This window comes from Puntigrus tetrazona, unplaced genomic scaffold, assembly GCF_018831695.1.
Source record: "Puntigrus tetrazona isolate hp1 unplaced genomic scaffold, ASM1883169v1 S000000513, whole genome shotgun sequence".
Classification (NCBI taxonomy): Eukaryota; Metazoa; Chordata; class Actinopteri; order Cypriniformes; family Cyprinidae; genus Puntigrus; species Puntigrus tetrazona.
In genome coordinates this window covers 1577871-1603264 of record NW_025048150.1, presented here as the reverse complement: position 1 = coordinate 1603264, position 25394 = coordinate 1577871, and the positions used below count along the sequence as shown (strand labels likewise).

At 37.6% G+C, this 25394-nt stretch overlaps 1 protein-coding gene across 2 annotated transcripts in view; it reads left to right on the top strand.

The window, feature by feature from the left end:
- necab3 (N-terminal EF-hand calcium binding protein 3) overlaps positions 1–24734 on the top strand; it is a 32562-nt gene extending 7828 nt beyond the window's left edge. The window contains exons 3-14 of one of the 2 annotated variants that reach the window (XM_043232231.1): positions 6650–6677; positions 8624–8732; positions 12615–12640; positions 13400–13497; positions 14562–14698; positions 18475–18596; positions 19529–19608; positions 19694–19747; positions 20742–20854; positions 21662–21739; positions 24041–24132; positions 24234–24734. In XM_043232231.1, the coding sequence (XP_043088166.1) occupies positions 6650–6677; positions 8624–8732; positions 12615–12640; positions 13400–13497; positions 14562–14698; positions 18475–18596; positions 19529–19608; positions 19694–19747; positions 20742–20854; positions 21662–21739; positions 24041–24132; positions 24234–24262 (966 nt within the window). In that variant the 3' untranslated portion in view covers positions 24263–24734. The remainder of the gene's footprint in view (positions 1–6649; positions 6678–8623; positions 8733–12614; positions 12641–13399; positions 13498–14561; positions 14699–18474; positions 18597–19528; positions 19609–19693; positions 19748–20741; positions 20855–21661; positions 21740–24040; positions 24133–24233) is intronic. The other variant, XM_043232229.1, reaches the window with a different exon arrangement.
- Positions 24735–25394: the final 660 nt, after the last annotated feature.

The window sequence follows — 25394 nt, the reverse complement described above, 5'->3', positions numbered from 1 at the left end:
TGCTAGTTTGTGTGTACAAAATGTGCAAAAGAGGCAGAAACATTCTACAGATGTACACTGAAGAAGGGAGCAGGAAGCGCCTAGCAACCAATCCGAACACCTTAGCAACCGCCTAGATGACCCTAGCAACCATTTAGGACAGCATAGCAACTACTTAGAACACCTTTGGAACCACCACATTAGAGCAACCACCCTAGAAACTGGGGCTAGGTCATCCTAGTAACCATCTGCAGCACCATAGAAACCACCTACGGCACCCTAGAACCTGGCTAGAGCATCCTGCCAACACCCTAGCAACCACCTACAACACCCTAGAAACGACCTATGACATCCTAGCAACCACCAACAACACCCTATAAACCAATTTTGCCATCTAAGAAAAACCCTAGAAATCTATATAACAGAACAACCACTTACAACACGCTATAAGCCATCCTAGCAACCACCTACATCACCTTAGAAAGTGGCTAGAGCATCCTACCAACACCCTAGCAAGTCCCTACAACATCCTAGAAACCACCTATGACATCCTAGCAACCATTTACAACACCCTATAAACCACCTTAGTTATATGAGCAATATCCTAGAAAACATCTTTATAACCTAGTAATCACCTACAACACTCTAGAAACCACCTATGATATCCTAGCAACACCCCAGATATCACCTATGACACCAAAGCACTCATTTACAACACCATAGAAACGGCCCACGACACCCTGAGAACGACCTATGACATCGAACATCTAGGATACAGGAGAACAACATGGCAACCACCCACAGTAAGCCTCCTACGACACCATAGCAACTGCTCGCAACACCTTAGCAACCACCTAACAACAATCTAAATATTTTGAGTTTCGTTCGATCAGCCAATCACGGATCGGAACGCAGTGAGCTGCTGGTGTCAAACTAGAGCACGGTTGCTAAGTAGAACACTGAGTTAGACGAATGGGAAATAAAAACAGAGTTTGGCTGCTATTCTTCTCTTGAGAATAAACTAAGCTTTTAGTCGAGCTACGGCTCTCCTGTGGGGATTTCCAGCTCAGCTACTTGAAGGGAGATTATTTAAAGATTAGAAGCTGATTTAAAACCAGCCCGTCCTGCTAACACTAACCTAGTTAATAAACTCTCTCCCACAGGCCTGTGATACGAGATGATGACGATGATTTGTGCCGGTACTTTCTAAAGCCAACTTTTCTGGGCTGTGCTTGTTAAACTTTGAAATTTCACTTTGAGGAAGGGATTAAACTAATTAGGGCTGCGTAATTAACTTTAGAGTATTTTAATGTAATGCATTCAATTTGTATGTGAATACCACCTATAAGCATTCATTTAGTTTTCTTTCCAAATATGCTGTTAAATTAATTTGCAGCCCAAAATCTGCTCAGCTGATGGTGTGAGTTTGGGGCGGAGCTACTCGTTTGGCTGACCAATGGCAGACAGGGAGCAGGGTCGAAGGGGCGGTGCTGTTTGGAAACCTGTTTGAAAACAGTCGTTATGTAGCTTGCTCCCGATTTGCATTCGCACGCTGCACAATTTGTGCTCAGCGTCACCCCACAGTCGCCCGTGTTACGCAACAAAAGCGAAACGCCTGAAAGAAGGTCAGTTTCATCATCTGCCGGATCCCATCACTGCCGGCCAATCGAGTGACAAACGGCACGTCAAGCGTGTCTGACGGCCCCTTCGGCGGGGCCCGAAATACTGGAGCTGTCAGCACAGACACACACAGAGGGAATGAGAACGCAACGAAAAAGGCCTAAGAGAGACGAAGCAGGCTGTGAACGCCCACTGCGACTGTCTCTTCACTTACAGCCCACCGCAGCTCCCTCCTGCTCTTCTGCATCGTCCTTCCTTAAACCAGGCGCTTTGCAAATGTTCTAGCTTTCTGTCTGTGTATTCATCATTTCTCTCATCCTCTTCCCGCTGTCTCCCCCTCAATCCCTTCTTCATGCCTCCTTCTCTCGGTGTGTGTTTCTCTCAGCGCTCAGACAAACAGACAGATTGGGTCGTGCTTCATAGTGTTTGTCTGCTCGTGTTGCATCTGTTGACTCAATCTGACGGATCTGCTGGTCGAGTTAGCGGTGGAGCAGACCTCTCAGAACTGGAGAGGAAATATGAGTGCGTTCGTGAGGATGCCGAGGCTGGAAGTACGGGTGTGCAATACTGACAAAAAAAAATGCTGTTTATTGAGGTTTTTTTGATAAAGCTGATGAAACAATATTTTTGTTGTGTTATTACATTCAACGCTGAGGCTTCAAAGCTTGCATCAAAAAAAAATAATAATTACGCAGTGAAGCACTTTAACTGGAGCTCGATTCTTTTTGCCAAAACCATGTCATCTGTAACGTACGAAGCTTAGTTTTCGCACACAACACTATGTGACTTCTTTGTATTCTGATTCAAATAACGCAAACCATTTGCGAAGTTTTAAGTGCCGCTCACTTATTTGATAAGAATAAATCATAATACAATTCAATATTTGCATGTGTAGTTTTGTGCATGTTCGTTTTGTATTAATTGCTATTTCACAATCACTTCAGCATTCTGATGCATGCAATTTTTGCCACAAATGTATTCACTCATTTATTCAAATATTATGTAAAACAATGGCGTGTTTATATAGGCTTTCTTTGCTTTATACATGTTTTTATAGCACAAATTAATTTATTATCTAAAACCTCATTCAGTCAGAATGACTGATTCATTTAGAAGCGAAGCATTTAGAAGTGAAGCAAATCACAACGAATGGATCATTGAATCACTGACTCAAATGATTCATTTAAAATGGCTGATTCGTTAAGAAACAAACAAAGACAGTCTCTTTTTGAATGGATCATTAAATCACTGATTCAAATGATTCGTTTAAAAACATTTATTCAGAAACTAAACACCCCAGTTCTTCTCTGAAACTCACAAATGTTCTGATCTGGCAAAGTATTTTTGTTGGTGAAAAACTATTATTATTATAAATACACAAAATATTGTGTATAATGTATCTCGCTTAATATTAATTTCTTCTCGTATGAAATTAAAATCACATCTGACATTCGCAAAAGCAGCACTTTTACTTGTGTGATATTAACTATGTTACATCATATAAATATATATGTTTTGCTCTTATGATTTAAAGTATATGGGCGTTTTAACCATATTCTAATAGGCTTATTATGTAGTCAGGGCTTTTTTTTGCGAAATGAGCGAAATACTTAAAAGTCAACTAGTTAAAATAAAAAAAAAAATACTTAAAGTCAGCTTGTACTTTGTTAAAGCAACAATTACGATTGAAATATTATAATTATTAAATATAATAAATATGAATTGCATGGTAATGAGACGGTAATAATAAAAAAATAAGTGAATATTTTATTAAATAATTTAATAATACGCAAGTAATTAGACTAGGGCCTGGTAAGAACACCCTATCAACATTTTTATACGATCAATAATTTTTAAGGTACTGTCTTTCTTACCTTAGCTTGAGTTGAATTCTCTGTAAAATGGTCTTTTTTCAGATCTGATCTGAGTAGTAAAGTCTGACGGCCGTACTAAGATGAAAAATTGCATGTAAAAAAAAAAAACAGCAATTCTGCAGCGAGAGCCACCGAATGAGAAAGAGCTTAAAGAAGCAGATGACTGGAGGTTTTGTGCTGAAATAAAGCATCGACTTGGCAGCTCTCACAAAAGCCAGAAACTGTCCTGTGAAATCCAAATCTAACTTTGTGTCTCTCGCATTTCATATGAAAGAATTTCCTTTGAACAAAAGCTGTTTCTTTGTACAAAGGAAAATAGTGGCTCCTTTAAAATGTGCTTTTAACTAGAATTTTTTTTTTTCCTCCTGTGGAAATAAAACTACTTTGGCCATAAAATATTCATTTGCAAAATCATCACTGGTTGTTGTTTGCAGTGTCTCATTACTGTTGGGTTATTGTGTAACTCATACATAAATGCATAATTATGCGTCCAATGCTCATAAGGTATTGAGATTCCGTCATCTCGGACTATGTTTAATATGCATTATGCATAATGCATGCATTTAGCTTTAAATCTGACCACCTGCCGCATATTTATTTGAATGCACTCTCAATGATTTACTGACGCTTTCAGCCCGTGTTCATGCAGAGGTGAAGAAAGAATGGTAATTTTCTCACTTTTATTCTGTCAGACCTTCAATGCACAGAATGGATTTCTCAGAAAGTCTCCTTCAGCCGTTTCACCCATTGTGACAGCTGCGAGATGTAATATATGTTTTAGCCTCAAAGAAACTCTTGGCAATTATTTTGGATCCTTACAGCGAGGGACAGACGTGGGCAAGAGAAAAGAGCCTTTTGTCTGCTGTTGACCCTCAGGGCCGGTTCTGGATGGACCGCTGGGTCGGTCCCAGATGAGCACATGATGGCGTTTGACAGGAGCTATATATCTAGCTCCAGGATGCTGGAGAGCAAATTTATCAGCGTGAAAAATATTAATAGATAAAATACATGCTAATTGTGAATTGAAAACTAAACCGTGAGTTACAGAGATCATTTAGCGCCGCTTTCGAGGTTTGCAGGTACATAGCATCTTTGTGTGTTAATGCAGAATTAGATTGATGTGATTTGTTTATATGGCGTTCCCCCCTCAACCATCAGATTTGGAGAATGCATTGCAGGTTTAAAAAAAGCATCGACAGCACCGTCTATTCGCAGGCACCTTTGGGTGGTTCTCCATTAAAGAAACGAATGCAAGCCATTATGCAAACAAGCACGAAACCTGTGTCTTCGCCCCTCAGTGGCAAAAAAAAATCATTTGAAATTTACTCATGCTCAGCAACGGATGCTCTCCGGTGAATGGGTGCCGTCAGAACATCACGATGATCCACTCCAGTCCATCAGTTAATGTCTCGTGAAACCAAAAGCTAGGTGTTTGCAAGAAACAAACTCATCATTAAGGCGCTTTTAATCATCCAATAACATTTGAAAAAGATTGCAGTGCTGTAGATGATTGGGATGTTTTTATCAGCTTTTTGGACTCTCATCCCGACGGCACCCATTCACTGCAGAGCATCCATTGCTGAGTACATTTTAAATTGAGGGGCGAAGGCGCAGGTTTCGCGCTTGTTTGCATAACGATTCGCTTTCGTTTCTTCAATGGAGTCAGTTTAAAACCAGCCAAAGGTGCATGCGAATAGACGGTGCTGTCGATGCTTTTTTTAAACCTGAAACCCATACGTTTGAAAAGCGCAGATGCGTGTGTGTGAAGGAAAACAAATTAGGCTTTAACGGAATAAATCCCTGAAGTAACCGTAGCAGACGACGCTCCATCACGCTGCTCCACCCTCGCTAAAGGAAAAGTGTTTGAAGCTCAGCATGGGATGGGTGGGAAACGCTTAGGAAGATGCATCGGAGTCTGCTGATCCCCAGACAACAGCACAGAATAGCACATTAGTTTGAGACTAAATAAGGCAGAGCAGCCGAGAAGATAAAAGTCCCCTGAGAGCCGAACTCTTCTCTCCGGCATCTCCATTAACCACGAGAGCTCTTACCGGACTTCACTCATCTCTAGGAATTCAACTTTGACCTAGAAATGTCTGGAGATGTTAGGCAAGAAAATACAGCAAATGTTCACAGTCCGTAGGTGAGCAAAGTCTGATTGGGCATGCTTTAGATTTATCACAACGTTATACAAATATTCAATGCATCATACAAATACTTGTAATATAATTTCAGGTTTTTAATATGCAATTTTGTGCATATTTTGGTAATTAAGTAAAAACAATCATTTCCTAAATGCATGCATTAGTATTAACAATTTAACTTACATTGATGATGCATTTGTTACAACGTTTGAGAAATATTTCATAACATTTTGAATCTGTAACTGTAAAAAGACATGCAAATTTCTTAAAAAAATATAAAAAGCATGCAAACCGCAAACTATCGAATGCCACATATATAACGTTAATCACTTCTGTGTAATATTTTATATGCTGCAGACAGGTACGGTATGTAATGAAAGTAAGCCAGATTGGTATTGAAAATGGCATTTGCATTAATTTTTGCTGATCGACGTTATAAACCGGTTTGGGCCACATTTACTATCTCTAATATTTGTGTATGATGCAATTCAACGACCTGCTAAATTTCCAGTCTCCAAATGTGCTTTTTTTCTGGAGAGAAAACCGCAGTCTTTCTTTGTGCTCTGAAGGTGCCGATGTTTCTTCCAGCGTAATTACATTTCTGCACTGAACATTTTTAAGTGCTTCTCTGGCTGGTTAGCGTGTGTTTTACTTGCCCACAGACAGAATGGAGAAGGTGGCACTATTTGGCTCCGATCGGAGAGTCTGATGGGCTGATACCGTCTGCTGTGAGGAGACTGAACCCAGATGGTCGTCAGATTTGCTCTTGAATAAACTGGAGATGTTGGACAGTGTTGTGATGCTCTGAATATGCACACTGTCTCTGTCAGCCTCGTGTAATTAAACGTCCATTTGGCCACAAAAATGTAGTTTTAAACTACAAAAAACATCCCTCTGTGCAGATTTGTCTTGCTGAGTGAGTGGTTTTTAAGGGTTTCTATTGGCTCTCTTTTTTGTTTCGAGTCTGATCTCTGTAGAATTTACCTTTTTGACAGAATCAGTCTAATTATTGTTCTTTTGATTCATCCGTAGATGATGTCTATAGATGTGAGCTTTACAAGTGAGTATCTGATTTTCATTTTCACTGCATTCTTGAGTCATCTGATCTCCGTCCCTGGAGACAAACGGCTTCTCGTTGCGATTTTGCTTTGATTTATGCCTGAAACTTTTTCCCTTTTCCAATATAAAAAGGGCTCAGAGGCTGCAGTAAACAACAATAACTTCCTCCGAAACGCACTCTGATCTTCTTTAACCCTTTAAACCCTACCGGATGACATTTGACACGCGATTTTAGGTGAAACTTCTGTTTCAGGCTCAATCTCCTCCATGCCTTCCGTTGCCTGATTGATGTTTGATGTTTTTTAGTGTAATACAAACATCTTTTGCTGTCAAATCTGGGCTGATTTTGATCAAGCAAGCATCAGAATATCTCCAGATGAACTCTTGCTGGAATCAAGCAGCTTGATTCTCCATAAATCACTTTCTAGAAGAATCAGTGCGCCTCCGATCCGATCATCAGCATCTTATGAGGAGCTTTACTTTCTCTGTTCCTCAACGGAGCAATGATCTTCACAAGCCTCCAAAACATCTCCTGAGGAACCTTTTTCTCTTCGTCTATCAATCAGCATTGATCTGCGTTTATACACGTTTGGATTATTCTCATTGCACCAAGTCATATTATCGGAGATATAGAGTGACAACTCATATTTATGCGCTTTTTAATATTTTAAGGATTTACATTACAGTAAAGATAGTTTGACATTACAGTAAGATTTACTGCTTTTTCCCTCTGCATTCTCACTGTATCAGACCATACGAGCCATGTGCATCAAACACGATAACAAAAACACGTATTCAAACGTCTTATCTAGGTTCGATAAATTGCTCCATGAAAAACCAAGCCATGTCTGGCTTTTAAGGGTTAAGAATATTACTCGGCATAATTTTGGCCCCTTAGCGACGCCACCGCACCACGGCACGGATTTGCTCAAGCATTTCTTACATTCCTTCAGAAAACATGAAACTCTTGTGATATTATTTTCTGCATAACATCGATATCGGCTTTCCTCAGACCTCAGACGCTCAACCGAAGGGCTGAAAGCGCCTCTGATGCCTTTCAGGAGCCGAAAGCTCGGTGATTTAGACGTGAATGAGAGCTGTCACGAACCGCCGAGTATATTTCTCTTTAGACTCTCGATGGATGACACCTTCTCCACTTTCCCTAATAATAAGAGCAGATGCTCTAGCGGCAGATGGTAGTTCACGTATCGAGGTTGATCTACGACGTCTGCCGTCAGTAAAAAGCATCGCCAGGTGCTCGTCTGACTTAATAGAGACGCTCGCCGTGGGCTGAGGAGACTGGATAAACGCTGGCTCAACCTCCAGTCACTTCGCTGATTCTTTGATGCACGATTGCAGTAGCAAACGTCGCAAGCTCCTACCAGTTTTCAAGAGTCCAGGTGCACTGATCAAGAAATCTGATTATTGAAATCTGCATACTTAATAGACTTATTTAATTTATATTTTATGCACCGTTTCCCGGTCGCTTTGCACGTTTCTTTCTGTTGAAATTTAGTATTATTATGTATCGCAGAGCTATTTTTCTGGTGCAATTAATACAACCCTTCCTGGTCTCTTCCATAAATGGGTGGATTTGGCAGATTTATGTTGATTTCAAAAACGTTTTTACTCTAATTTTGATTTCGGTATTATTAGGGCATTGCACTTTATGCGAAGTCACGTTCTTTAACATTGCCGAGGAGCAATGACTGAATGGGAGCGACACGCGAACACCAACGTGTTATTCTGTACTTGCACTGATGTCAGCTTTGTTGCAATGTAAACCTGCTCTTGGTGAAATATCAAATATTTTGACAACGCTTGCAGCGTTTTAGCGACCGTTGGCATTTCCATCGGCTTCATCTCCAAACATTTTCACAAAAAAATGAAAACTTGGCAGAAGATGCGGCTGCTGATTCTCCGCTCTCCTCTTGTGTCGTCTTGCAGATGACGGGAAGCTGTCCTTCGAGGAGTTTAAAGCGTATTTTGCAGATGGGATACTGACGACCGATGAGCTGCGGGAGCTTTTCTACTCCATCGATGGCCGGCAGACAAAGTATATACACACAGACCAATCCAGAAAACACAACAGCCCAGATCCGAAGTCACGTCGTTATTTTTAGTGCAAACAGGCCTGATCATTTCACCCTCAAAATACATGAACATCAGCATTTAATAATTAACATTATATATTGTAAAAGGATTTTATAATTATATTTTATTAAATTAGTTCAAATGTGTTCTATAATCATTATATTATAATGGTGCTGCATTATACTATAAAAATATATTATAATAGTACTAATATTGTATAGTATAATAATGATAAAGTATCAAAATGAATTTTATATGGTATAATAACATATATAGTATAAAATAATATTTTATAATGTCTTTTACATCAATGTAATTTTAATTAGGTAAAAAAAAGCAAAAAAATTATATATATATATATATATATATATATATATATATATATATATATATATATATATATATAAAATATTATTATTATTATTATTATTATTATTTAAATAAACAGTTTGAAATATAATGCAGATTATTTACTTTTTTTCGGTCATGATATTTTTGTATCTCATTTTGTAATAAACTTCTAATATAAATATACACATATACACACACACACACACACACACACATATATATATATATATATATATATATATATATATATATATATATATATATATATTCTTTTTGTGTATATTTCTTTATATATATATATATATATATATATATATATATATATATATATATATATATATATATATATTTTTTTATTTATTTATTTTATTATTTTTTTTTTTTACTATATTTGTGTGTGTGTTCATGCAATTTAGGCACATCAAACTAACTTATTTACAAAATTCAGCTTTCTGGTGCAATTAATGCACTAAATAATTACATAAGGCATTGATGCTGATGCTCGTAGAAGGCCAGTGGCGAGTGAAACAATAGTTAAAAAATACCTTTATTTTTATCGCTCATGGAAGGATGAGGATGAAGCGACGCACGGCTCACAGCGTTGTCCAGTGCGTTTCCAGACGTGTTTTCGTGACGCCGCGCGGTCACATCCTCCGCGAGCGGCCCGGGCCGATCATTTCCGCCTCACCGCGCAAACAGAGCGCGCGATCGGTACTCCGCCGACTCCCCCTCGCGGCTCAGCCTTTGAGTTCGGGGCGACCTGTATCCTTGGCAACCTTACGTTTTCCGTTCCCCCAATTAGCCGCCTTTCAGACTGCGTTCCCGTAGCGTCCGCGGCGAAAGCGAACGAGCGGCAGAACGCCGGCGCGCGCGGGAGGATCAAAGCACCCGACCCGAGGTGGCGCGCGCGAATCAAAGCAAACCGAGGGCTGCGTTTCCGGGAAGCCGGAGGCGGCGACGCATCTTCAGACACATCTCAAGCGTCCCTTTACAAACTTTTCTGCGATTTCTGAAAAATATAAAAATTAATAAAAATATAAATGTGATGTATAGCATATCTAGCCTGGACTAGGCCCCGTCGATAAACGTTGATATTGCAGTGATTAATAATTAAATAAAATCATAATTAAATATAAATGAATACAAAAGACGCAGAGAGATGTGTACTTACGTAAAATTGCATAAATAAATATAATAAATGTATTTTTTTAATGTGCATTTTTATTGTTGTCGTACTTTTATTGTTTTTTTTTTTGTTCATATACATATACATGCATGCATAATAAAGTTGCATATATAAATAGTTGTTTCGGTACCATATACAAAAATAATTATTATATAGATATTATTAACGTGTAGTTATATATATGGGGATTTTATATATGGGTGTACATATGTGTACAATATATGTCATATTTCGAGTCAAGTGTATGTCATTTCTGCATGGGGAGAGTTAATATAAAGCAAAACAGACTCCTCTGCTTTATACTATATGATTAATGAAATAATAATCAATAGCTAGCTTCTATGATTTTGCTCAAAAAGACACAACGGTACAACAAATAACTAACAATAATGATAAAACAACAGAAATGAACCGAGCAGACAGCGAGGCAATAATCCTATCAACAATAACATAATGTGTTCACGCCGCAATGCATGCTGGGAACTCGCAAAGCCTTAACATTTCGGCGACGTGAAATTCTTCGTTCGGGCAACGTTTGCTGAATATAAAACTGCACGCAATTATGATTTTTAACTAAAAATATGTCACGTATTTTTCAATGTATTAACAGCAGCACGTTTGTTATTCGTAGCATGGGGTTATTTTTTTTCGTTCGGTGACGAAACGAATAGTTTTTGCGGTCTGTGTGTTAACAGGCATCCTCGTGGACACCTGTGTCCGTGCAATTCAATCGCCCCGATTCATTTAACTAGCCCCTTCCCTCCTTTCGCTCTTTCTTCCCTCGGTCTCAGTCAAATATTAAAAGTCCATTAATGCTATCGGGGAGCACTCCAAGCCAATTATGGAGCCCGAGTCTCTGTCTTCATGATTGTGTTTTGGCTGTGAAACCGATTTAATGTTACAGCACGCACCGGGGCATTCAGATTTGTTTTCATCTGCATGAAAATATGGAGTTCGGCATAAAAATGAACAATCCAGAAGGTGTGGGATGTGTGACTGTTCACTCCTTTATTCTTTGGCATGTTTCCGTCATACTAATAACTTACAGTCATTATCTACAGTATCTCTCTGATTTGGGGGTCATATATTTTTGTTTAATTTTAACAAGCTTAATGAAGGACTTTACAAGTGTATTTTTCAACTATTTATATTATATTATATTATATTATATTTAATTATATTATATCTAATTGTATTATATTATATTATATTTTATTATATTATATTATATTATATTATTTAGTGCTGTAAAATGATTAATCATAATTAATCACATACAAAATAAAAGTTTTCAGTTTATTTTATATATATATATATATATATATATATATATATATATATATATATATATATAGAATATTTACATTTATATATGCATATACATAAATTTATTTTATATGATATAAACATATATTTAATATTTAAACTTATATTAAATATATAGTTTTTCTTAAATATACGCACACATGTGTTTGTATTTATATATACGTAATAAATAGTCAGCATGCACACATATTTTACGTGAACATTTGACAGCACTAATTATATAATCTTATATTATTAAAATACATTACATTATATTATGTTATTTAATATAATATTTAATCTTTTATTTCTTGTTTCTGTTAACGACAAACATAAAGTTATATATATATATATATATATATATATATATATATATATATATATATATATACAATACATTATTAGAAAGAAACTATGATATGCAATAGATTTTATGCACATTTAAAATATTGTATATATATATATATATATATATATATATATATATATATATATATATATATATACATATATAGTATAAACTACATGCAGTAAATTATTTATTTATTTTTGAAAGATTTGTGCACAGATTTTTAAATACACATTATAAGACAGACACTATTTACACAACATTATAGATATTATATAGACTTTTACCCGGTGTAGAAAGCAGCTGTTTGCACACGACTTGTTAAACTGGTTTAAACAGCTTCGGTGTAAATCCAAGTTTGTAAAAGTCGTTAAAGTATAGAATAAATGCATCGCGGTGGTTTCAGCCCATTAGGGACGTCATTAGCGTCTGCTGAGAAGCATCCCCTCAGACCCGTCGTGTTAACAGAACCAAACATAATTGGACTGTTTACACTTTTAAAATTCATCTGAAGCTGTGGACGGCCCACACATCCTCCTCGCTAATGACACCGCTTTCAAATCCTTGACTCTTCTCCAATTCAATTAAGGCTCTTTTTTTTATTTTTTTTCTTCTCGTGACTCATTTTATTCTCTCTCCTCTTCTCTTTCCAGTAACCTCGATACAGACAAACTATCAGGTAGGTGTGGATCATTCCTTTAAATTGCCATTCTGGGAGGAAAATGCAAAAAAAACCAAGCGTTACAAAAAAAAAAAGTTTTGCTTGAAGTTTTTAACCTTCGTCGCGAATTTTAGGAATGCACAAGTGGTTTGTTATTCGCTTGCAAGGCCGTATTCTCTTAATGTCTGCCTGTCAGTGGAGAATCTGCGCCCGGTTTGCGTTTCATCCGTCTCGAAAAGCATGCCGGATTAGCTTTATGTAATGCATTTCAAAGGTGCACTGGATTTTCTGCCGGATTTTCGTGCATCCCGGCGTGTTTTTGAGCTAATATTAGCCGCAGTTTTTAAAATGCATGAACTTGAAAGTGAATAATTCATTGTAATCAATTTGCATTTGTAATGTGGGAGGTTTTACGCCTTAAAACTGAACAGGAAAAGCAAGCCTGAATCCTCTGTCTTCAGGGGTCAGAGGGTAAAAAAGATGATGTTACATGACAAGTAATGATCTAAAAACTACTTTACAAGTGTGTGTGTGTGTGTGTGTGTGTGTGATAAAAACAGACTCTTTAAATGACTCTACAAACTTTGTATTTTGGCCTATAATCTCTCTCTTCCTTCGCTGTTACTTCATTTTTTTAATTTTTTGACGTTTTGAGAAGCGACACAAACTCCACTTTTATGGTAACACTAGCTCAAAACATGCACCTAAAAACCCACAGAAGAATATATGAGTCGTATTTGGACTGTGATCTATAATTCATCCTCTTTCTTGTTCCAGAATACTTTTCCCAGCATCTCGGGGAATACCTGGATGTTCTGTCAGCGTTGGAGAAACTCAATGTGGCCGTCCTGAAGGCTATGGACAAGACGAAGGAGGTAAACCAAGATCAGAATCAGATCCAATCACATCAGAGACAATTTAGTGTTAAATAAAAATAGTAAACGATTTTTTTTTATTATTTAAAATTAAATAAAGCTGCAATTGAATAATATAAATATTATATAAATATAAAATATAATATATAATACATATATATTACAGAGAATAATGTTTCCTGTTCAAATACCTGAAATAACTAATTGAAAATAAAAATAAATAAAACAAAAACGAAATAATTAATTAAATTGTAATTAGTGCTGTTAAACTATCAGTCACGGTTAATCTGAAATAAATAATCTTAATAAATAAAAATAAAGTTTCCGTGTGTGTCCTATGTATATTTATTATATATGTATATATAAAATATTTACATATGTCTGCATGTTTACATTTATATTCTTAAATTTTTGTATTATATATAAACATATTTAATATGACAAAACATTTTTCTTAAATATATACAAGCGTTTGTTTGCATTTATATATATATATATATATATATATATATATTTTACATAAAAAATATTTTAGTATTTTTTTTTATTAATATCGCATCTAAAAATAAATCGTTTGACCGCACTGATTTTAATTCTAACTTAAATAAAAGAAAGGAACCTAAAATCTAAAGAAATTAAATTAAATTCAAACATTCATAAACATTATAATAATATATACATCATGCTATATAAAAAAATAACAGTTCTGTTGCTTTCCAACACATGCAGTATTTCGTAAATAACAAAGCTTTATTGTTTTGATATATAATGCACTTATAGTCAAACATGTGACTAAATTTCATTTATAAGTGGCCAGGAGACTCAGCAAGTGTGTTTGTTTGCAAGTGTGGTTCTCTCTGTTCTCTTTACACCATAAAGAGTAATTGAATCTGTTCGTTCAGGATAAAGCGGCCTTTCATTTTGTTTTCAGTCCGGTCGTTATTAGTCAGGATATGTCCTAAATGCACACTGCTTCCATTAGCAGCAGGTTAATTGTGAGGGAAATACGCAGGGTGAGGGTAAGCGTGTGTTAATGTGAGTGATGATGAGTGTTTCCCGGGCAGGAGTACCAGGGATCCTCTGTTCTGGGGCAGTTTGTGACCCGTTTCATGTTGAGAGAGACGTCCAGTCAGCTGCTGTCGCTCCAGATGTCTCTGCAGTGTGCGATGGAGGCCGTAGAGGCACAGAGCAGCACCACTCCGTGAGTTACACACACACACACACACACACACACACGCGTCGGGTCAGCTATCCCTGTGAGGACTCTCCATAGACATAATGGTTTTTATACTGTACAGACTGTATATTCTACCACTCTACACCTCTTTTTTAAGACAATCTTTTTTAGTGTCCTCATGAACCACCTTTACGTTGTTGTACTCATGTCATTATACACATTTGTGTCCTCAACCACAAATGCCAGTACACAAAAGCACACACAAACACACATGCATGCATGCACACACAAACACACACGCACACGTACATGCATGCATGCATGCACGCACAAAAAGACACACACACACACACAAATATGCATGCATGTACACACAAACACACACACACACACACGTACATGCATGCACGCACACACACACATACATGCATGCATGCACACACAAAAACACACACACACTCATGCATGCATGCACACACAAACACACACACACACACAGTCGTGCATGCATGCACACACAAACACACACACACACTCGTACATGCATGCATGCACACACACAACACACACACACTCGTACATGCATGCATGCACACACAAACACACACACACTCGTACATGCATGCATGCACACACAAACACACACACACTCGTACATGCATGCATGCACACACAAACACACACACACTCGTACATGCATGCATGCACATGCAAACACGCACACACATGCATGTGCACACACACACATGTACAACACACACACAGGCGCTGTAAGCACAACACTTCTTCTGTCTTGCACTCCTAAAAATAAAGGTTTCAGAAAGGAGTTCCAGTGAAACCAGAGGAGAATTCCTCTTAGAGTTCAGATGAGAGGAAAATCTATCTATCTATCTATCTATCTATCTATCTATCTATCGGTTTCTCCATCCATCCATTCATTCATTCCATTTTTTTTGTAATGCAATCCTCAATGAATGCAGTCCTTCTTAGAAGGATTCCTATGATGTCTCAGAAGAACCTTGTATGTCTTTATACGTCATAAGAACTTAAAACAGTTCTTCTAGGACTGGAGAGTTCTGGTTCTTTACAAAACCCAGAGGAAAGGAAAAAAACAGGTTCAGGAGAAGGTCGAGTGAACCGAAGGTGCTGCAAGAATGACTAAAGACCCTTTATTTTATTAGTTTGCTCGCTGAGGGATGTTCACTTGTCTCAGCATTTAATATCTATGAGAGCGAGGGAAAGAAAGAGAGGGAGAAAGCCAGAACTGACGAACAGAGAGCAGCAGAAGTAATGTAATGTTTTCTTCGTGATGAAGCACATTTGTCTTGTTTATCCGTGGGGTATTCTCCTCCTCACGAAGCAGCTGTCACAGAAACATGCCGTATTCTCCCAAGAGCTCTTAACGCGACGGAACGGCGGGGAAATGTTTGCATATGTTTTTGTTTGCTACTAATCGCTCGATAAGCGAACGAGCATTTCTGCTGTTATTTCTCCCCGCCTGTAATTCCCATTTGTCAAGCAGAAAAGCCCTTTAGGAAGATTTCGTAACACGACTGCCTGTACAGTTCCCATAAACAGCAACGAGAGCCCAGTTCATCATAGTCCTCTGAAGATACGAGTCATTTACGGCTTCGGGATCGCAGGCTTTTGATTGACAGGGGTTACCACTTCTTCACTGTCTCATTTTTACATGGATATTGCGAATTAATTAGCGTTCACAATTGTCCGAAAGGCAGTTGTGGCATTTTGGAGCTATCTTGAGAATGCAATAAAATAGCGGATGACATTTTACGTAATACAGCCGTTTAAAAAAAGAGCTATTTATACTTTAGCGAGAATATATATGAATGTATTTATTTTACTTTATGGTTATTTAAACAAGAGTTTCGTATTTAGTCATTTTGCAAGTTATTATTTGTTTGTTTGCTCGTTTTTCACTAACGGAAATCGTTCCGAACGAAACTGGAGCAGAACACGTTTTTTAATGTTTCCGGCTGTGACTCAATGACTCACTCATGAAGACTGAAGGATTTAGTGTTGTTGAAAGAATCAGTTGAATGAATGATACAGTTTCACGCTCATAAAGACGCTTGTTTCATTTCATTCTGAATGGTTCGGAGGGAATTGGTTGAATGAATAATTCAGTGACTCGCTCGAAGCACTTGTCTGAATGATTCAATGTTATTCAAAGAATCAGTTAAATGAGTGATTCAATGACTTACTCGTGAAAACACTCGTCTCCTTACTGAATGATTCAGAGTTATTAAGCGAATCATTCAATGAATCGCGTGTTATTGAAAGAATCGGTTGAATGAATGATTCAGTAACTTACTCAAAGCACTTCAGTGCTGAATGAATCAGAGTTATTAAGTGAATCATTCAATGAATCACTCAATGAATTCAATGAATGTCATTGAAAGAATCAGCTGAATTAATGACTCAGTGACCTACTCATTAAGCAACTTGTTTCGTTTCTCATTTATTCAGTGTTATTGAAAATCTGTTAAATGAATGATACAGACAACAAGTGATGACTTGTTCGAGTGAATCGAATCAATGAATAATTCATTGGCTCGCTCATGAAAACATGTTTCCTTTTTAAATGAATGTTGTTGAAAGAATCAGTTGAATGAATCATTTAACGGCTCACTCGTAAAGCCACTTGTCTCATTACAGAACGATTCAGTGTTGCTGAGTGAATCGTTGCGAGAACGACTCGCTAAAAGCACTTTTTTATTACTGATTGAATCAGTGCTGTTGATTGAATTGGCTAAATGAATGATTCAAATGATGACTTGTTTCAAAACTGAATGATTCAGTGTTGCTGGCTGAATGATTGATCCAGTGACTCACTTGTTTAATTACTGATCGATTCCGAATAAATAAAAACTGAATATACGCTCACTAGGTGCATCTGCTGCACATAGTTTGCTGTACAAAAAATAAAACCAGTCCAAAGTTACTTAATATCACGTTATCATGATGCATGAAGGTATTTTTGCAGAAATGAGTTTTGTTGTTTAATTAATGAGAGTGATAAATCATGCACAGTTCTATAATCCTGTTCGGCGCTATGAACATATCATCTCTGTTCTTGGAGGCTCAGCTTGTCTCATAAATTAATCAGCGCTGCGTATCTCAGCGCAAAATTTCTCACAGCTTCAGTTTCATACCGAAAATCAATACGTACGCAGATGATGTCCTCCGAAACACAAATCTCGAACCTTTCCCGCACGTTTTTGAGTCTGTGGTGCGTTGCACCAGAAATGTGAGCTCGTGGGGAACATTGAGGGTGATGATAATAGAAGAAGTGGGTCAACAACAGCCTTGAGAGAGACTTCTGACTCATGTGAACATATGTGTGTGACGTCAGCAGGGTTACAGCCATGACAAGGTTATTTCCATTCAATGTGATTCGCTTGTGCCCATCAGACGCCGTTCTTTCACTTAGCAGCTGCGCTTTGTCAAGTCTGCCATCGGCTTGCATTCAAGATATTGTAGCTTTCTAAGCTATCGACAAAACCCCACCGAGTCAAGGTTGCCGCAGAAGACCAGAACAGCCGTGGTTTTTTTGAACCAAAACTCTCAAACTCGTTCACGCTGCTTCTGGTGATACGTGAATTATGTATCAGTGATGCGTTAGTCGCCCTACGGTATATATAACTGCCGAAAACGCACGACGAATGCGTCTAGTTTTAAGAAAATGGTGCGTATGCAATCACGTCGCTAAGCACGAAGATATCGAGCGTTTCCAATGATGAGGAAGGGTAACTGGGGTTCTGTGCTGTTGTTCTCCGTAGGGTCGAAGTCAAGGTCCCGGAGCATCTGATCATACAGAAGAACAACAGAAGATGTGGCCGTCGGGTGCAGAAGAACATGTGTCTGTCCCCGACTGATCCGTACTCGGGCATTCTCACTACCGGTAACACACAGCTCTTTAAAATGCAGCTATATATTGGTTTATATCGGATTTATTTTAATTTTAGGAAATGCAGAGCGCATAGTCAAGGAGGACGAAGACACCGCAGTTCTATTCAGAGACAAAAAATACTTTTCAGTGCACACCATTGTATTTATACGAGAAAGTCTCATAGCTTGTCTTTGCAAATCAGCGAGATCTTTAAAATAGTTTGTATGTAGATATTATTATGCAGATAGATATTTAAATGCATATAAATATTGCTATTAAGATGTTTTTTGGGGTAGTTTTTTTTCTATCACTAATTATTAATTATTATTTCTAATTTAGTTCAATTCTAGTTTTCATTTATTTCCATTAGTAATTTTAGTCTAATATTATGTAATTTAAATATTAGTGTAATACCATGTAATAATATTACACCTAAATGTACATATTGAAATATTATGTCATATTTGTAAATTAATTTATTTGCAGCATAATTTTAAATTTACTTATTTTAAACATTTTTAATAATATATATATATATATATATATATATATATATATATATATATAGATTTTTTATTTATTATAATGTTTTTTAATTATTATAATTTTATTTATTTTTTTAATTTTTGTCCTTTATGGCTGGGATTTCTAAATTGCCCAAAAAGTACAGATTTTGTCTTTGATCCATTTTGACTTGACAGTCTTTATTACATTATTTGTGTATTCTCATAAGCTTTGATCGCTCAATCACATGCAATGCCCGCATGTTACTGGTTTGGCTGCTTTTCGGTCAGTGCATTCAATGCCTTCATAGACATTTTAGAAATCCCGGCCAGGACATGTCTGTGAAAAAGAGGGCATACGTTCAGGCTATTTTTAGTTAAGAGTAATAACCGTGCTAGTGATGAGTTGTGTACTGAGAGCTGGTGTGTGTTGCGTCTCAGGCGTTACCGTAGATACAGATGAGCACTGGTGCTCTCAGATCAACAGACTGCAGCAGCTCATCGACAAACTGGAGTGTCAGGTGAGCACGCTGAAATACTTTCATTCACACACAACGACCTCTGGCTCTTGAGCACGTAAACCTACGAAAACCTTTACATTTTTAGAGTCCGAAACTGGAGCCGCTGAAAGAAGATACGCTGGCCAGCACCTACAAGTCGGTGAGTGATCCCATCCGTGTTAACATCTGTGAATCTCCATCATATTTTAAGAATTCACCATGGTGAACTGCAAACGCTATTATGCAACTATGCAACATTTTAATAAAGTTGTCTGTGAACTCAAAGAGTGATCAGAAGTCGGCTAAAGTTCAGAAGAACTGTTCAAAACACGATGAATCATTCCACTTAAAAATGAATCTTTTGAGTCAGATCATTTCGGTTCACAGAATCTGTCCGAACGATTCATTCACATTGATGCCGAAGTGAAATTTATGAGTGTATAGTTTCATTTTGAGTCGGTTCCCGTCAAGGAAAGTCATATAATGGACGGCTGTGTGATCTTTTGTGTGCTTTTTGAAGCTTGGCCTCTTCGAGCAAACTTGTATGAAGTTAAAATACATAACACTGAATGAAATCTTTTGGTCGCTTAAGTGCATGTTAAGCGCAATCAAATTTCATAGCTTACAATAATCACGACTTTTGTGATTTTTGACATAAGCAGCATCTTTTAAAAATGTCTCTTGTCGAATGCACTTACACAGGCATTTACGGTAAACTAAAACATACTGTAATATCTCATTATTGCTTGTATATAAGCTATTTAAATATTTTAGAAATGCGCACTTTTAAAACAGATTTCCTTTAAATGTGCTAAATGCAGTAACGCAACTTCAAATTAGTACTTTAAACGTGCTTTTGTAAACGCAGCTAAATAAATTCATGACGAAAGATTATTAAAACATAATGGACCTCAAAGTAAAAGTAGCCTCTATTGTTACTCGTATTTTAGAAAGTGAAATAAAAAGTGCATTTAAGCACGCTTTTCTCTCACGAGGCCAGCTTCATTCGCTTTCATTGCGTTCTAAACCCATTGCATTAAACGCGAGAAAGATTTAACATCACGCTCAACCCTGAGGAAATGCCCCAAGCTCCAGCATTATTTCTGTGTCCTGCAGTGACCCGACGGCCGTGTTTCTCTCTGTGTCTCGTCTAGAACATCCTGCTGGTTCAGAGACAGATGAGCGTGACGGAGAATGATCTCGAGGAGTTCCAGAAGGCTCTGAAGACCTACGCCGACACCACCGCCAACCAGAACGACAACCTCCAGTGAGACAACACACTACGTTACATTACGTTATTATGAAGATATGAACCGGCAGATAGTGGCTTCAATCCTGTGGAGCTTGACATATGAAATAATAGTCGGAAAAAAGACATTTTTTCATTCAAACACATGTCATTTTTATTGATGCATCAGCACAGTTTTATATATACAGTATAAATATGCAAGTATTTGCAATATAAATATGCAATTTGGTGCAGATGCAGATATTTATATCGACAATGAGAAAATCAATGCAAATTATTGAGATCTTTATTACTGTACGGCTGATACCCAATATAAACTATACCGTAAGTATCACCTCCATGAGTAAGATGAGACTGAAATGATCCAAACATATAATGCAATGCGGTTTGAGAGATGAAGAAGGCTCCTCGGGAGACGCTCGTGAAGATCATTGAGGAACGGTGAAAGTGAAGCTCCTCGACAGATCCTGATGATCAGATTCTTCTAGAAAGTGATTCGTGGGCAATCGAGTAAAGCCGAGTCCAGCGAGAGTTCATCCGCAGTTATTCTGACCTTTACTTGATCAAAATCAGTGCAGATTCGAGGCGTAAGGCGCGAGCTGAAGGGGGAAGGCTGTAGAATTAGCTTTTACTTGATCGTCTAAACCATGACAGAAGACACGGAGGAGATTGTGTGCGAAACAGGTTTAACTGTATGTTGATCATTTAGAGACCTTATCAAGCGTTAGCGTTACATTCGTCACGTAGCCGAAATGCAAATTCATATAGTTTAGTACCAATGTGAGGATTTCACTCATTCTTGGTCTCTCTGTGTGTCTCATCCAGTGTTTCCATCCAGAAGCTTCCCGAGAAGAGCTGCTACATCATCTATGAGTTCTGGCAGGACCGCATTTCCTGGATGAGGTGTGTGTGTGTGTGTGTGTGTGTGTGTGTGTGTGTGTGTGGCAGCGTAATGATCTGGAGAGTCGGTTCAAGGGTCTTTGGAAATCAAATCCTAATCGAGTCTATTTATACGAACACAAGACAAGCACGGCCTGGTCTTCAGCCTCCGTCACGGGCAGAAGCTCCCGCTGGGTCCAGCATCGCTCCGAGCTCATGGATGGACACGACTCTCTTCCGTCCACTAGACTTACTCGCCGAAACCTGATTATCTTGAGAGGAGAAGTAAGCTCTAGATAAATAGGAAGCGCCTGGGTTTGATGTTGGGCCGAGGTGTGAAGGCGGGCGGTCTTGTGTTGATGTTCGTCTCCGTGAGGCCAGAACAAGTCGTTTGTTTTGGACCGAAGAAGACGTTTTGGGCTCTCAAGGTTGCATGTCTCCGTCAAGTATCTGGTAAAATACGATTCCTTAAGATGTGAGTGTCGGTGTTGAAATATTTGGGTCAGAAATAATGCTTTTATTCATCAAGGACGCGAGGAATCGATCAAAAGTGACATTTATAAAGTTACAAAAATGTATATTTCAGATTCTGTACTTTCTATTCATCCGTGAATCCTAGAAAATGAAGTGCATTTCCACAAAAAAACAGTTTTCAACATTGATGATAATCGCAAATGTTTTTTTGTGCATAAAATATGAACGTTAGAATGGTTTCCGAATCGTATGACGCTGAAGGCTGGACTAATGATGCTGAAAATTCAGCTTCGAAATCACAGGAATAAATTGTTTTTTGAATTTATTCACAAAGGAAACAATTATATTAAAAATGTAAAAATATATTTTAAATATTGCTGTTTTTTCTGCATCGTTGATCAAATTAATTCAGCGTTTCAAAAACATAAAAAAAAAAAAATCCAAGCGTTTGAGTGATAATATATGTCTCCGTTATGGTGTGTGTGTGTGTGTGTGTGTGTTAAGTGTCTTAAGAGACTCATTTCAAATTAGCAGATGGCTCGTCTTTCTTAACGCACGCTTATCTAGAAGATGCACACGTGACGTCTCGTGTTACTTAATCTCATTTGTGACGCTTCACATGACGTCGTAGTGAAGTACACGCAGCTCGTGTGTGGGTCTCAAAGGTCTAATTTAAAGAAGAAAAATAAAAAAGTCAATTATAAGTTGCAGTGAATGATACCGCGGTGTAATTATCTCCCGTGGAGGGAGTGCGTGCATAATAGATGGTGTGTTTCTCTTATAAAGAAGTAAAAACATCTCTTAAGAGTGAGATTTTTGAAATAATTTGATTAAAATACAGTGTACTTTTCTGCATCAGTGTACTATGTAACTGATTGCTGTGATCAAGGCTGAATTTTTAGCATCGGTACTTCTGTATTTTATTAGATGAACGGAACAGAAGTCGTTAAAAATTAAGCTGTTCTGAAAAAGTGCTCACCCTCAGTTCATCTGAGATGTAGATGAGTTTGTTTCTTCTTCTCAGATTTGGATGAATGTGGCATTGCATCAGTGCCAATGGGTGCCGTCGGAATGAGTCTGATGAAAACATCGCTATAACCCACAGCGCTCCAGTCCTTCAGTAACGTCTGGAGAAGACCTTTTTAACTTCAAACCATTGCTATCGGCTAAAATGCATGATCCATGATCCATAAAAATGCTTCCTCCGGTGAAAAAGTGGCCTGCTCTGAATCAAGAGAGAAGTTTACAAGCTCTAAACAACATTGTGGCCGGATTTCAACGTGAGAGACAACAGGACAAACTTTATCATATCAATATTATAGATTATAGACTATGTTTTAGCCAGAAGCTATGGTTTAAAGTTAAAAGCGTGGTCAGATTTAGAGAGATGTGTAGCATTCCATCAATAGATGCGAATGGGTGCCGTCAGTGCAGCTGATAAAAACATCACACCGCTCCAGTCCATCAGTTATTTTCAATGTTATGCGTTTGAAAATAAATCCATAGTTTGATTGTTTTTCAACGTTAAGCTATCGTTTCCGGTTATGATCGAATTAAAAAGCAATCTTGCCTGAATCGAGGGACAACTGGAGGAAGCTTTGTTACGTATTATAGCCTCAAAAAGCAATAGTTGGAAGTTAAAAATGTCTTTGTTTTGTCTTCTCAATACTTTTTATCAGCTGTTTGGACTCTGGTTCTGGCGGCACCCATTCACGTCCGTCGGCGAGCAAGTGATGCAGCGCTACCGTTCTCCGAATCCCACGAAGAAGCGAGCAAATCTTTCTCTCGAGTGCTGAAAGAGCCGGCTGTTGATTATATGAGCCGGATTGTTTCTTCTGTCTCTCTCTGCAGTTATTTGCAGTCTGACGCCAGTAAGATGTTCCAGCGCTGCATCATAGACATGCTGGAAGATCCGGAGATCGTCTCCACGATGCTCATGCCAGGTAATCTCCTTAAAATTAAACACGAACCCGGAGCAACGAAGCACTGGCTGGAGCTACGACGCTTCGTCTCTCTCTAATATCTACCTGTTTGTTTCTGACAGCGTCCTGGTGGATCATGACAAACAACTAACAGCGGCAACATCGCTGGACCCCGATCCGAAGCATCACCCCGGAAATGAATAACTAGACCCAAAACAAAAAAAAAGACGAATCTTTGAACAGATGAACGATCTGTACGTGTGACACGCGCGCCGTTTTTGTGTTGCATTTTATAGATAGTTCACTGACAACTAAACACATTACACAGGGTTGTGCATCGTTCAGAACTGAATTCAGATGCTTTTACATTCCAGTTCTATTTCTGAATTTGAACTGAATTAGCAAACGGGCAGCGGCGTTTAAATAAATCAGAGAAGATTTAAAGAACGCGGCACGATTCGAAATTTGATTGCATTGCATTTCATTCTTTTCAGTTTGGAATTAGGAGAAAGCGTGAAGAAATTCATATAAATGTTGCAAAAGTGCTTATTTCATTATTTTATCATATTTATTTTTTGAGGCGTTTCAATTTCGAATTCAGAGAAAATGTAAGGAGATTCATATCAATGTTAAAAAATTATTTATTTCATTATATTTCATCTCTGATGTATTTACATGTTATTAAAATAATTAAATAATATAATCATAAAATAATAAAATAACATTTATTTTTATTAAAATAAAATTCATCTGATATAACTTTTCATTTTATGTGGATGAGCACTTCATTTTAGAATTTATGATATATCAGTAGATTCATTTTTATTTATTTATTTTTTATATTTAATTTGGCTGATGGACGGTTTTGTGATTTAAATCTTTTAAATGTTTTCAACACTTTAACTCTGCAAACTGCCAAAAACAATGTGGTAAATATTTACGTTATCTTCATCTTTAAATAAATTCCTCTGGGGGCAGTTGCAGTTCAGTTTTCTCAATTCAGCATCTGATTCGATTCAGATTCGCGCTCACGAAGGGAAAGGATCTGAATCTTCGGCTCTAAATCGTGCTCAACTCGACAGTAACAGGCATGGGTGTAATATTCCTCGCATGTACAGAAAATCAAAGCGTATTTGCTTCCTTCCGTGACAAAGTTTTTGAAGTCAGTAGCTTTTGATGCAGATGCAGCGAATCTCCGAGAAAAAACAAGAATTGACGCGTTCTTGTAAATGATTACGATACAGCTAAATGATCTGCTACTTGAGTCTAACTCCTTTAAAGTC